Source organism: Hippoglossus hippoglossus, chromosome 21 (assembly GCF_009819705.1).
Source record: "Hippoglossus hippoglossus isolate fHipHip1 chromosome 21, fHipHip1.pri, whole genome shotgun sequence".
NCBI lineage: Eukaryota > Metazoa > Chordata > Actinopteri > Pleuronectiformes > Pleuronectidae > Hippoglossus > Hippoglossus hippoglossus.
This window is the reverse complement of record NC_047171.1, coordinates 1,977,429-1,990,875: the sequence shown is the minus strand read 5'-3', so window position 1 is coordinate 1,990,875 and position 13,447 is coordinate 1,977,429. Positions and strand designations below refer to the sequence as shown.

Sequence of the window (13,447 nt, the reverse complement as noted above, 5' to 3'; positions counted from 1 at the left end):
CTGAAGCGGATTTTCTGAACAGAAATTCACATAAATAAGAAAATCAGCAGCTGAGAATTGTTTGAACTCCCAAAATCATATTTCATTTGTTTTATTCTTTTATTTATTCCTTCTGTTTGTTGCTTCTTTTAACTGTTTTAATGTGTTTTTTATTCTCTCGTTTATTGAGTTTGTTGTGAAACACCTTCTGCATGAAATGTGCTTAACAAATAAAAGTTTATCATTAGTATTATTGTCATAGCTGCAATATCCCATCCAATCAAACCACAGCGATCAGAGATACTCTAACGTCATTGGCTGTGGGACCCCTGTTGTTGGGTGGATTTCTAGCCAATAGAAAATCCTTTGAGACCCAAAAGCAAAACATGGTCTCCCCCTCCGCTCCAGACGTCTGACCTCCTACCAGGAGGTTTACATCAAATATGCAGCTGACTTCATGTATCATTCATCTATTTACTCGACAGTGTGATGGCGGGTGTGTGGGCGCGGTGGGACAGCGGGTGTCGCACACAGCTCGTGTACAGTAATCTGTATCGATCTCCGAAAAGGATTTAACCACAGAACCTAACAAAACTAACAGGGTGTTGATTATTGTCTGAAAGGAAGAACATCCCCTCAAGACGAACAGTTTCAGTTCGATTAAGGCTGAATGGAGGATCTGGACTCGTGTACCTGGGTCTGGGTCGGGCCAGGATGGCGCGGTACAGCAGGCTGAAGGGCATCGAGCGCGTCCGGCCCACAGACAGGATGATGGGGTGCAGGGCGGCCAGGACGTAGCCCTGCGTGTAGTACGGCTGCAGGGCCTGAGGCAGCTCGGACAGCGAGCCCACGTACTGGACCGTCGGGCGGCTGCCTGCAGGGGCGGAGAGAGGGGGGGGGGGGGGGGGGGGGGGGGAGGGGGGGGACGAGGGAGGACAAGGGTGGGAAACGGAGAGAGTTGTTCAGTGGTCATGTTAAATGGGAGAATTCTCCTCCTCTTCCTCAACATCACAACTGTGCTTTTACTTTTCATAAACTTTCCTGGACATTTCCTGGAAAGCAGTAGAAACGTGTTTACGTCAAATTCAGACACACGAGCAGAAGAATACAAGTATCTCATGATGAAGAAGAGGAGCATGAACTAAGAAGATGAAGACGAAGAGGAACCCCTTCATCTGCTGACGGGAGGAAGGTTTCTCTGAGGTCACGTCGAATCTCAGTGAAATCGGAGTTTGAAGTCGGATGTGAAACTTGTTTTTAAACGTGTGCTTTATTCCAAACTGTGGGAATCTTTTACTTCCTGTATGACGACAGGAACGGACACGTTACCGCCTCTAAAAACGTCGCCTGCCTGGTCGGAGAGTTTTAATATCCCGAGTCCGTCGGGTTCAAACACTGATGCCAGGTCTGTCTGAGCTAAAAAAGACGAGGAGGCACGTTGAGGGAAAGACCACATCACCGCTCTCTCTCTTATTTTTAGAGCTGGAGCTGCAGCTGTGGCCTGTGATGTGGTGACACTGGTCTGAGTGGACTGGTGCAGCTCTCAGACTGGTGCTCACACGTCCTGTCAGAGCAGCAATAACAACACATTCTGTTCATGTTTTTATGCTTAGAAACATTTCAGATCGATACGTTTGTGTTCATTTGGTCAAACTTGATGAGAAAAACAAGTTGGATATTTGCACTTTCAGTACTTTTATGATGTATAATCGCTTGTTGACGTTTCAGCTGAGGTTGTGCAGATATTAGAGACGTGAGGAATTTAAAGATTCTCCAGGAAACGACGTCTGGAGGAACGTTTCCTCTGCAGAGCGGGTGATCGTGTTTTTGCAAGAAGCTGCTAAAATAAAAGTTTTTGTTATGTCTATTTACGTCATCAGTCGTTCCTGCGTGTGTGTCACCCCTGCCCTCGCCAGTAGGGGGTGTAAAGAGCTCAGTGGGTTGTTTGTGCGCTGAACGAGACTCGAGCTGTTTGTCTTAAAACTCTGTGACCGTCAAACTTCCTGTGTCCACAAAGAGGGGCTGTTCACAGAGAGGCTTGGCTGAATGCCCCGTGCACGCACACGCACACACACACGCACACACACACACACACACACACACACGGAAAGTCCATTTAAAGCACTTTCACTAAGTTCTGCATTTTGGATGGAGCAAGATTAGGAAAGACAAATCAGGAGTGAGACTGGGAAACCGTGTGTGTCTGTCTGTGTCTGTGTCTGTGTCCTTGTCTGTGTGTGTGTGTGTGTGTGTGTGTGTGTGTGTGTGTGTGTGTGTGTGTGTGTGTCTGTGTGGCAGCATTCCTCACTACAACCCCCCACATTCTCACGGACAAACACCCCAGAGATGGTGGCGAGCAGCTCACAGCTGAGATCGCTGCCCCCCTGAATGAGCACTTGGCTCCATTATGAGACTGGAGAAGTGAATGAAACCAGTAAACCAGGGGCTACACTTTACTGGCATTCCTGTGGGTTTAAACCCGAACTGCACAACGCTCGAGGTGAATTTAAATTTAACACGGGTTTGCCTGTTGCAGCTGGTGGACACGGTCTGCGTGGACGACTCAGGGTGTGGGACGGAGGGATCAACAAGAGATTCAAACTAATCTGAAACTGTTTCCAGGCTCGTGCACAGCAGGGGGGGGGGGGTGGTCGCAGGTTGAAAGGTGGAACTGATGCTGAACAGGTACGAGGCCCAGATTGTTCACATCTCACAAATCAAAGAACGCTGAGGGGACGATGAGACCTGTTAGAAACTTTAATAAGCTCCTGTTAAACCAGAGCTGGAGCCAACGCCCACTGGATCCTTCTGACTCTTCAGCCAATCTAAAGCCCCCCCCACCCTCTGTAGAAGAGACAGTTTGTCTCTTAATGGTCCTAATTGTTACCAGTTTGTATCTTTTGTGTCATTTTGAGTGATTTGTCAACATTTAGCATCTTTTTTCGTTCATCTTGTATATTTTTGGGGGGGGTTTCCTCTTTGTGTGGTAACTTTGTGTCTGTTTGAGTAGACTGTGATTGTTTCGAGCATCTATTTATGCAGTTTGTGGTCGTTTTGTGTCTTTGTCGTCGTTTTGTTTTGCTCTGTGGTCGTGTTTCGCTTGTGTCTTTTTCTTTTCAGAGCAGTGACTGATGTTCTGAAGCCATTTGTCTCTCTCTCTCTCTCTCTGGTGGGGGTGCAGGGCCGAGCAGATTAAAAGAATAAACCTTATTTATTTCCTTTATATTCTGCAGAACCGTGTTGTATTTATTGGTTTCATCGTTTTTCCTTTATTTTCAATCATCAGGGGAAACGTGTGTTGTGTTTTTTGGCGTCTGGTCGTATATTAAGTGTATAAATAATAAAGAGAGAGATCTTTTCCTTTCGTTAAACCTGGATCACTACCAGTGTCGGAGCGGAGACATAAAAACAGCAGCTCTGATGTTTTACACACTTCCAACCAAAGCTTTTGTTTCAGTCTTTTCTCCTCCCCTGCTTTCAGCCCTCACCCCCTCACCCCCCTCACCCCCTCACCCCCATCCTGCTGCCACTCACCCTGATCACCCCACACACTCGGGCCTCTGTTCAGAGAGGGAGGAAAGAAAAAGAGGAGGAGGAAGCCAGGACCAGCAAAGAGGCTAAAAAAGGGGGGTGATGTGGGAACTGGTGGGTGAGGAAGGGGGTGGGGGGGGGGTTTGACGGAGGGCACAGAGCGACGGAGACACAGGTCGGTGACGGACGAGGGTTCGGAGCCAAACAGGCGACAAGATGGATTTTTACGAGTCTGAGAGAGAGAGAGAATTCAGAAAGGTGTGAGACAGAGAAGCTACCTGGCAACAAGGAGGAAAACAAGAGGCTCTGTGACGCCGGACGTCGACATGGCAGCGACATGTCGGCGTTTAACAGCTTCACGTATATTCATGTTCATCGTTTAAAACCAAAATACACGTGTTGGATTCTCACTCGTCTACAAACTGATGGCAGCAAAGCCTCCGTCGCCCACAGCTCCTCTAGATCGAAGTGAAGCTAGAAGAAGAGTTCCTCCGTCCAGTCTCCGGATGAAACCACAGTTAAACTCACTCAATACAGATTTCTATTTGATTCTGCAACAAATCCTCATAAATATCATATCTATCTATATCTAATACAAATATTGAATATATCTGCTTCAAGAGCTCCTAACGTATTACAGTTCATCCTTTGGGGGAAGATAAAGTTAATGTTATTATGATTAGAGACATCAACATCAATCAGGCGTCACGATAAGTGAAAGAGATTAATCAGCTTTTTTCTGCCTCACCTTCAAATCTCCTCTATATTTAATCATCAAAATACTGAGTTTAATCTGAAATAATCTATTTCCAGATTAGAGAGATTAGAGAAAAACTGAATCATCCCTGGATGTGAGGCCGACGCTACAATCAGCTCTGAACAATCGTCTCTCGTGGATTTGGAAGAAGGTTACGATTTATATCTGAGTTTTTTTTGTAACCGACATTTCATCCGTCCCTCCCTGGGTTCATCCGACCAGCGATGAACACACGTCACTTCAGGTTAAACCATCTTGTCTCGTCCCTTCATCTCGTCCTGACCTGCCTCCACATCCTCCTCTCATCCTCCACATCCTCCTCTCATCCTTCTACTCTTTGCTTGACACTACTCCGAGTTTCTGCCTTCGACCCTCAGGCACCAAAACATTTGCCAAGAGAAGAAACACAGGATTCTGTTGTCGTCTTTCCAGGAGCACTTTTGATAACATACATCGATGTGTGGAATTTTTTTAAGGGCAAGAGTTTAAAGAGAAACTGCAACCGACAATTACTTTCATTATTAATCAATGTGCTGATTCTTTTCTTTATTAATCGACTGATTTGTGAAATGTCTGTTCTGCTCCTCCAGTCCAACACAGGGTTGTATCCTGTCTGACCCACAGTGCAGCACATGCTCTGATTTCAGAACCGAACACCAGCAAAGGTTTTGACCGAACCGATTAATAATCAACATTAGTTAATTGACTAGTTGTTGAAGCTTTGAATTTTACGTCAGTTCATCCGATAGTTTTTTATATTTCTCTCAAAATAAATCCCAGATATCATCCGTACGGTGACGCTGGAAGAAAAGCCATCTGTGTTTTCAGGATAAATCCTCTGAAGGCATAAATGTAATATTTGAGGCCTGTGTCAAAGTGATTCTCAGGAGGATTAAATTCATAATTTCTTCTGTAAGCTTATGAATGACATCACATTGTTGTTCCAAAAGAAACACATCAGAAATCTCAGGACTGTGAGAAACAGCTCAGTCGTCCTGCAGATGTTCAAATGTTTTTGATATAAGTACGATATTAGGCCACAAACCACAACTATCATGTTACTGTAGCTGCAACTGAAAAGGCCCTGATGCTTCTGTTTCCTGGAGTGAAGGTAAGAAGAAGATCACTAACAGTAAACAATGCTTTTAAAGAGTGTTTCCCCCCCCCCCCCACACTCACACACACACTCTCTCTCTCTCCACCTCAGTGGCTGTGAGCCCACATCAGCTCTGGAAGTTATTAGCCATTAGCCACTTTGATGTGTTGCCTGTGGCTCCGGGTCTCACATCCAGTCTCCGCTCAGACGCAGGGAAATGAGGCCAAGCTGAGTGGGAGAGCTGCTGCTGCTACTGGGCCCAGTGCTGACATCCATGGGGGGGCTGGTGTGTGTGTGTGTGTGTGTGTGTGTGTGTGTGTGTGTGTGTGTGTGTGTGTGTGTGTGTGTGTGTGTGAGAGGACGCAGGCAGATGAAAGTGAGAGTGTGTGACAATGTCAAGGAGAGACGAGGACCCTGCAGAGTGACGGTGATTCTCTACAACGGAAGAGGAGTCATTATTTTACATTCCTGCTACTGTAGAATATAAAAAAAATCCCCCTTAAATAAATCTATTTATTTAAGCCTCAAGCCTCACTTGAACAGGTTTTTTTATCTACAAAAACTAAGAATACAAATATTCACTGATGACTGACAGTGAAGCCGGTGTCAGACATAAACTCCGGAAGGTTCTAGAAGGTTCCTGGTTCAATCCCAAGTGCCCTTTAGCAAGATTCTGCTGTGGAAAAGATCAGTGTTGTTGTTTACAGCTCATCCACACCGGCGTCGGCCCTCATCACCAAAAGCTCTGGAATCTCCTCGTGTTTCCAAGTTGACGTCTTCGTCTTCTACGTGTGCGGCTCCTCTTCTTCATCCTGAGATCTTTGTGTTCTTCCAGTTTCAATCTGTCATGTGTTAATAACGTAAGCAACACGCCCACTCGCTCACCGGGAAGCTTCCAGACAAACTCCGGGACATGTCTGAGCTGTTTTCTTCCGAACACTTTGTGGAGTTCACGTCTGAAAGCGGCTCAGGACGAGCGGCGCTGCAGGTGCAGGAACTCGTCTTGAGACGTTCAGAGCTCTGACACCTGACGTCTGCAGACCAGGTGCTGCTCAGGAATGTACGGACAGATGTGTTGTTCATGCTCCAAAACAAAAAACACACGAGCACCAGAGTCTTCATCATCATCATCATCTTCATCATCACATCTCCTCCCTTTAACAAACTTATTGAGCCGATTAAAGCTCGAGTGACAAATCCATCGTCCTCGTGTCTCAATCAGTTTGTGCTGAGTTTCCTGAGAGAAGAGACGAGCTGCGTTATCTGTGCTTCTCTGCTCAGAACAGAAAGTTCTACTTGTCGGTGCAGCTCCACACCTCTGGCGTTTCTCCCTCTGAGAGGTGAGGACGGCTTCAGTGCATTTGGGAGAACATCAAACATCCCCTCAGTCATGGAGGTGGTTTGAAGTGAGAATGAAGCCCGGTGGTTTCAATCTGGTTCAGAGCCAGGAAAACACAGTTAGAGGCTTTTTTTTTCATCTTTCGTTTGGCAAGAAGAAACTTTTCCGACTGAACCAACACAGATTCTTTTTTAAATCAAATCCTAACACAGGTTTTCCTGAAGTAAACAGTTTACAGTGTTTAAAGGAGGAAAGGCCTCAGAGGATAAATCAGCAGACTGCACATGACTGGTTGAGATTGGAATCACTGTGGTTTAACTGGGTCCTCACACTTTGAGGTGTGTCATCACACATTCACCATCGAACAATCACACGAATCCAAGAGGAAAACTCACATCTTAGAAATGCACATTTCTTCCGTCTCCCTCATGAAATGTGAGTTAACGGAACCAGTCACAGACGAACTGAGGATTCATCAGAGGTCAACATTCAGTCTGATTAACCAATCAAAGCTCTTAACACTACAAGTCACATTCAGCCCTTCACACATTCGTACAGTTCTGCTATTCACTGAGTTTCCTCTACATCATGTCGCAGGTCGTGAATCGTGTGGAGACAGAGAAACAACAAATACTTTTTCAATAACCTTCACGTTTCTCTTTGTGGTGCAGGGTCCATTCATACACTGCGACTTATCGGATGTTTTCTTAGACCTCGTCTTCATCACTGAAGATATAAACTATATAACTTTTTAACAGAGAATTCCTACTTCTTTTAAAAACGACAACAAACTCTCAAACAAACTCGCCGGGCCAGTAGGTGGAGCTAAATGCGACATCGACCATCCGTCAAATACCAGAGAAGAACATGCGCAGTGAGCTGATTCTCCTTCGGCGTCAGAAACACAACAACAGTAGCTCATCACGTGTCGTAGCTGTGATTGTTGGAATCTGAGTTTTTTTGGTTGCGAGAAAATGTACAGTGAAGAACAGAGGAAGATGTTGGTGAGGAAGAGGAGGAGGAGGAGGAAGAGGAGGAGGAGGAGGAGCTGATGACGGCCGAGTGGAGTCAACCACACAAACGTTATTGAAGCGGTGACGTCGCCGGTCAAAGTCCAGTGAAGTTTGCCACGCTGCAGATTTCCTGCGCCACAGGAAGCCGACGTTTAATTCGCCCCCTTGCTCCCACGACTGAAAGTGAACGGGAGGCTTCACCACTAGTATGTTTGCACATGTGAAACTGTGACTTCCTGCCACCATTTTGGCTCCTGTCACAAAAAAGTCCTTGTTATTCAAAAAGACAAAAAAATCTAAAATCACCCAAATCATCAGTGGACGAATTGATGATGAAAATCCAGGTTTCAGTCGGAGGTGTTTCTCTGAAAGTCGTTAGAAGGCGGGAAACAGACTTAACCTCCCTGACCCCCCCCCCCCCCACCCTCCAACTTTCCTCTGTGATTCATTATTTTGTCGGCTGCTGTTTACATGCGACGCTTCCATTCAGACCTTAATCACCGTTTCCTTCCAAATAGGTCAGAGTGAAAAACAGCGTCAGATGAAGGATTAGCTCGGAAAAACGGCAACGCTCGGCCATCGGAGATTATCACACATGCTCAGATTAGATTCCACATCACAGCAGGTGGGGGCTTTCCTCCTCTGGCAGGGAATTATATTATTTAACCATGAGAAGGGGTGTGTGTGTGTGTGTGTGTGTGTGTGTGTGTGTATGTGTGTGTGTGTGTGTGTGTGTGCGCAGATGGGCTACTCGCAGAGGGCAGGGAAAAAAACCAACCTTGTGACCTATTTCTAGATCGGCTGAACAAACGAGGCCTGTTGCTAGGAAAGGTCCAGAGTTGGACGATGTGATGTTTGTGAAACGTGAAGAGAACGACAACGTGAAAGGACTTCAGAATAAAAGAGGGAAAACATTTAAAACACTAAAGCTGCTCCAACACCTGCACTGAAGACAACTTCCTCAAATGAGCGACTGTGTGTGAGCGAGTCAGTTTCCCACCAGTGCTCTGGTTAAAAAGACGAAGACGTCAACCTGGAGAGACGAGGAGATTCCAGATTTTTGTCGGTGTGGATGTGCTGTTAAACTAAAACACGTGATTTCCACAGCAGAATTAATTCGTCATCTCCTCCTGCTGCAGTTTCCCCACATTCTCCTGTTGTTGTGAACGAGTCTGACCTGAACCATCTCCTGCTGCTGCTTCACGTGAGAGACACAAACTCCAGAAGATGTAATTTTTCTAGAGATCTTCCAGCTCCCGTCTGGCTACAGGCCTTTTTATTAGACCCGTCAAGCAGCACAGTGAAGCGCGGCTCCTGTGGGAATAATAAAGTGACTCTGTGTCGTAAATAGCTTGTTTGTGTCTCTGTGTCTCTTCAGGAGCGTTTTAAAGCCAAATAAACAAAGAGGAACATTTTTGTCCAAAGAGGAAACAAGATGAGTCTATTTTAAAGTGACGAATCAGAGAAACTCAATGAAACTGAGGAGCCTTTATCTGCATTAAGATTTCGTGAGGGACAACAGTTTCCTTTATGACAAACAGGTTCGTGATTCTGCAGATAGATTCATAAATAAACTGGAGCAGCAACTAATTATCACTTTAAATGTCCACTTTCCTAAAGCTGCACTGATCTGTCATAGAAAATTTACATCAGTTAGTTTGTCTTGAAAGAAAATGTGTCAAAATGATCCATCTATGATATTAAACTCCAGATGTTGGTCGATCAGACACGGAAACACAGCTGATGATTGACTTCACCTACTGATTATTTTAGTGATCATCATTTGATCAAAGAGGAATCAAAATGTGTGAGAATGATAAACTTATTTCATTAATTTTGATAGATGGCAAAAAACGACAAGAAAAGTTACCAAAATATCTAAATATCATCTGATCCTTCTTCAATATCAATCGACAATTCAAATAAGTTCAGCTGTAATTGTTTTCTGTGACAAAAAAGTGAAATTAATTTAATTTACAAAGATCTAGTTTGGATGTTTTGCACAATGATTGATCAACAAAAGCCTATTTTCATTATCAATCAGCCAAACTTGATTGATTGATGTCAGGAAATTGTGAAAAATGCCCCAAATAAATCAGCGTACCTCACATGTGACAGAGACAAGGATCAAATCTTCACTCTGGACAAGTTGGAACCAGATCAATTAACATTATAATCGCCAATTGATCAATATAACTACTTGTAAAGATCGATTTCCATTGACCAATCAATAGATCATCTATTGTGACTGATTCAAACATTACTCATTGGATCAATGTGACAGTTTGACTCAGATTCAACGATCGGTCGATTAATCGATTAGTTCATCAATGGAAAAAGTGAAATTTTAGTTTTAGTCGTGATTTAAAACAAGAATAACAAATATTTGCTGATTCCAGCTCAAGACGTAAATATTTTGTTCTTCAGCATTTATGAGAATAAAATGAAATATTCAAAGTTTTGTTTGGTTGATGAAGTCATGTAAACACATTCCTCTGATGACTCTGAGAGGAACCGATGAAACCGGTGAATCTCTGATGGTCCTGATTATCTTGTCATCAGTAGAAACTCAATAGAAAGTAGCGGGGACGTGTCTGACCTTCCAGGCTGAAGTCCAGCAGCACATACTCCAGCACGGTGTCCGTCTTGGTCTCCACCTGAGCTCTCTTCAGGGTGGAGTAGATCTTCCCGGGGCTGCTGTCCTCCGGGTCCTCCAGCTTCCTCAAGCCGCAGCCCATGGCCTCTGAGGCTCTGGTCGGTGGGAGACTTTCCAACTTCTACCGGGACGTCTCCATCGCTCCTGTCCCCGCCGCTGGTTCCTCCACAGCCGAGGAGAGGCGGTCACAAGGCGGGACGAAGGACACACAGAGGCCGGGGAGCTGCAGCAGAGGAGCCCGGAGGAAGGTCCACTACCGCCGGGTGTTTGCTGTGAGAGTGTCCCGCTGGAGAGGCTGGAGGTCCGGAGGGTGGAGAGGAGGAGGAGGAGGAGGAGCAGGAGGAGCAGGAGGAGGAGCAGCGCTCCCTGGAGGAAAGTTTCCTCCATCATCAACTTACACAACTTCCTCCAGACACTTAGAAATAAAACACTGAATAGAAAACATTCACTTTATATTATATATATTATATATTATAGTTGTTAAGAATCAAATGTGCTTCTTTCTTAGTGGTTTTACATCATTGGATCTATTTGTGATCATATTGTGTGTCTGTGTGGTTGTTGTGTGTCTGTGTGGTTGTTGTGTGTCTGTGTGGTTGTTGTGTATGTTCATCTTGTTGAATCTCTGGTTGTTGTGCGTCTCTTTTGTGTTGTTGCACGTTTTTTGTCTCTTAATGGTTGTTTTAGTCGTTTTAGTTGTATATGATAATATGCACTGATTCTTCAGAGAATGGGTTTAACCCTATTACCATAAATCTAGACTTTTATTTTGAAGTCCCATTGTACGTCCGGTCTCAAAGTGATTAACGTCCACCTCAACTTGATGCTGTGGAAGTTTTCAGTGAAGAGAGAGAGAGAGAGAGAGAGAGAGAGAGAGAGAGAGAGAGAGAGAGAGAGAGAGGGGGGGGGGAGGGAGAGAGAGAGAGAGAGAGGGGGGGGGGGAGGGAGAGAGAGAGAGAGAGAGAGAGAGAGAGAGAGAGAGAGAGAGAGAGGGAGGAGAGAGACAGACAGAGAGAGAGAGAGAGAGAGAGGGAGAGACAGACAGAGAGAGAGAGAGAGACAGACAGACAGACAGACAGACAGACAGACAGACAGGGAGAGAGAGAGAGAGAGAGAGAGAGAGAGAGAGAGAGAGAGAGAGAGAGAGAGATCATGATGGTGGATCGTGGATCCTGGTGGTGGATTGTGGATCCTGGTGGTGGATCCTGATGGTGGATCCTGGTGGTGGATCCTGGTGGTGGATTGTGGATCCTGATGGTGGATCCTGGTGGTGGATCCTGGTGGTGGATTGTGGATCCTGGTGGTGGATCCTGATGGTGGATCCTGGTGGTGGATCCTGATGGTGGATCATGGATCCTGGTGGTGGATTGTGGATCCTGATGGTGGATCCTGGTGGTGGATCCTGATGGTGGATCCTGGTGGTGGATCCTGATGGTGGATCATGGATCCTGGTGGTGGATTGTGGATCCTGGTGGTGGATCCTGATGGTGGATCCTGGTGGTGGATCCTGATGGTGGATTGTGGATCATGATGGTGGATCCTGGTGGTGGATCCTGGTGGTGGATCATGATGGTGGATCATGGATCCTGTTGGCTGCTGATCGTGGACTGTGATCACAACCAGACTGCTTGATATCCAATATGTCTCCTCACGTCCTCTGAAAGGTTAAAGGTTACAGGTTTGGTCAGAACATCGGCAGCTTCACTGAGAACAAAGTGATTAACAACTGTTAGTTTCACTCCGGCCCCCCCCATCCTCTTTCAGCCCAGTGTTCCCACCATCTGCCCATTTCTCTTCTTCCTCTCTGACTTAATTACCAGTGAGTAATTCAATCAGTGACCATTGCTCAGCGGGGCCACACTCTGAGGATTAACTTTCTTGACTCCGCTCTTGTAACTCGAACCCTGACGGCTGGCTCTTAATGTTCTAACGTCAACGACATCCGGAGCAGAGCCGGGGGGGGCAACACCAGGTTACATGTGGCATCAAACAGTGGAGTCGAACCTGTGACACACTTACACCACCGACCTCTGACCTCCACCTCTCACTGATTTCCACTTTAGGCCTTAACGAGCACAGAGGTTCAGATGCGTCTGAACTCGGGGGGGGGACGTTTGTTCACACTGATGTTTCACAGGTTTCTCACTCCAGGATTTCTAAAAGAGTTGAAAGTGAAAGCGTAACTCAGTGTCACCTCCATCAAGTAGGTTTCTATCTCAAAAGTTAGAGGTGAATTAAAAGTGGCAGCCGAGTCTCGGAGGCAGAAGCTTCACGTCCTCAAACCACAGCTGCTGCCTGTCAAACACAAACTGGATCCAGTTCAGTTTCCAGTCATCGCTCGTCCGCTCTTATCGTTGGAACCTCTGTGACGAGAACTGTTCCTGAACCTTCTCTGGTTGACAACAGGAAACTGACCTTTGCACTAATGATGCAATTTAACGTACAAGATGATGAATAAAGTGATTAAAGGACATTAGAAGGTTTGAACCTCACTTTTCTGCTCTGATTTATCTGAGTCACGCTTCATAAATGAACGGAGCCGTTTTCCTGTGAGATGTTTTCAACCACCATCTTTTGTCTGGATGAATGAATGAAAGGAAGGAAGGAAGGAGGTGAAGGAAGGAAGCAGCTGGGTGGATGAGACGGGTTATTAGAGGAGCGGAGGAAATCCTTTAAAAAATATTTACTGTCTATAAACTCTTCATATGTAATAATAATAACAAACTTTATTTACATAGCACCTTTCAAAAAGGTGCTTGACAGGTTAAAAATAAAGAACTGACGGGAACAGGGAAACAATTAAAAGCAATTTTCAGCCTGGATGAAGACACCAGAGCAAAGAACAGGAATGTGAAATCGAGAAAGATGGAGGAGGAAGAACTAGAGGATGAGAAGAAAGAACTGGAAGAGGAAAGAAAAGAAATGGAGGAAGAGAAGAAAGATCCAGAGGAGAGCAAGAAGAAACTGAACGATCAAACTACTGGAGGAGAAGTTTCTTTCTACGTCATTATCTCTATATTCTATAATTCAAACAGAAGTGTTGATATTTGACAGGATGAACATCACATCATAAAAC

At 45.3% G+C, this 13,447-nt stretch overlaps 1 protein-coding gene across 3 annotated transcripts in view; it reads right to left on the bottom strand.

The window, feature by feature from the left end:
• Positions 1-10,713, bottom strand: part of rftn2 (raftlin family member 2) — a 46,525-nt gene extending 35,812 nt beyond the window's left edge. The window contains exons 1-2 of one of the 3 annotated variants that reach the window (XM_034574190.1): positions 10,315-10,713; positions 673-853 (exon numbers count right to left, since the gene is read on the bottom strand). In XM_034574190.1, coding sequence (XP_034430081.1) covers positions 673-853; positions 10,315-10,453 — 320 coding nt within the window. In that variant the 5' untranslated portion in view covers positions 10,454-10,713. The remainder of the gene's footprint in view (positions 1-672; positions 854-10,314) is intronic. The other 2 variants (XM_034574189.1, XM_034574191.1) reach the window with 2 other exon arrangements.
• Between the last annotated feature and the right edge of the window lie 2,734 nt (positions 10,714-13,447).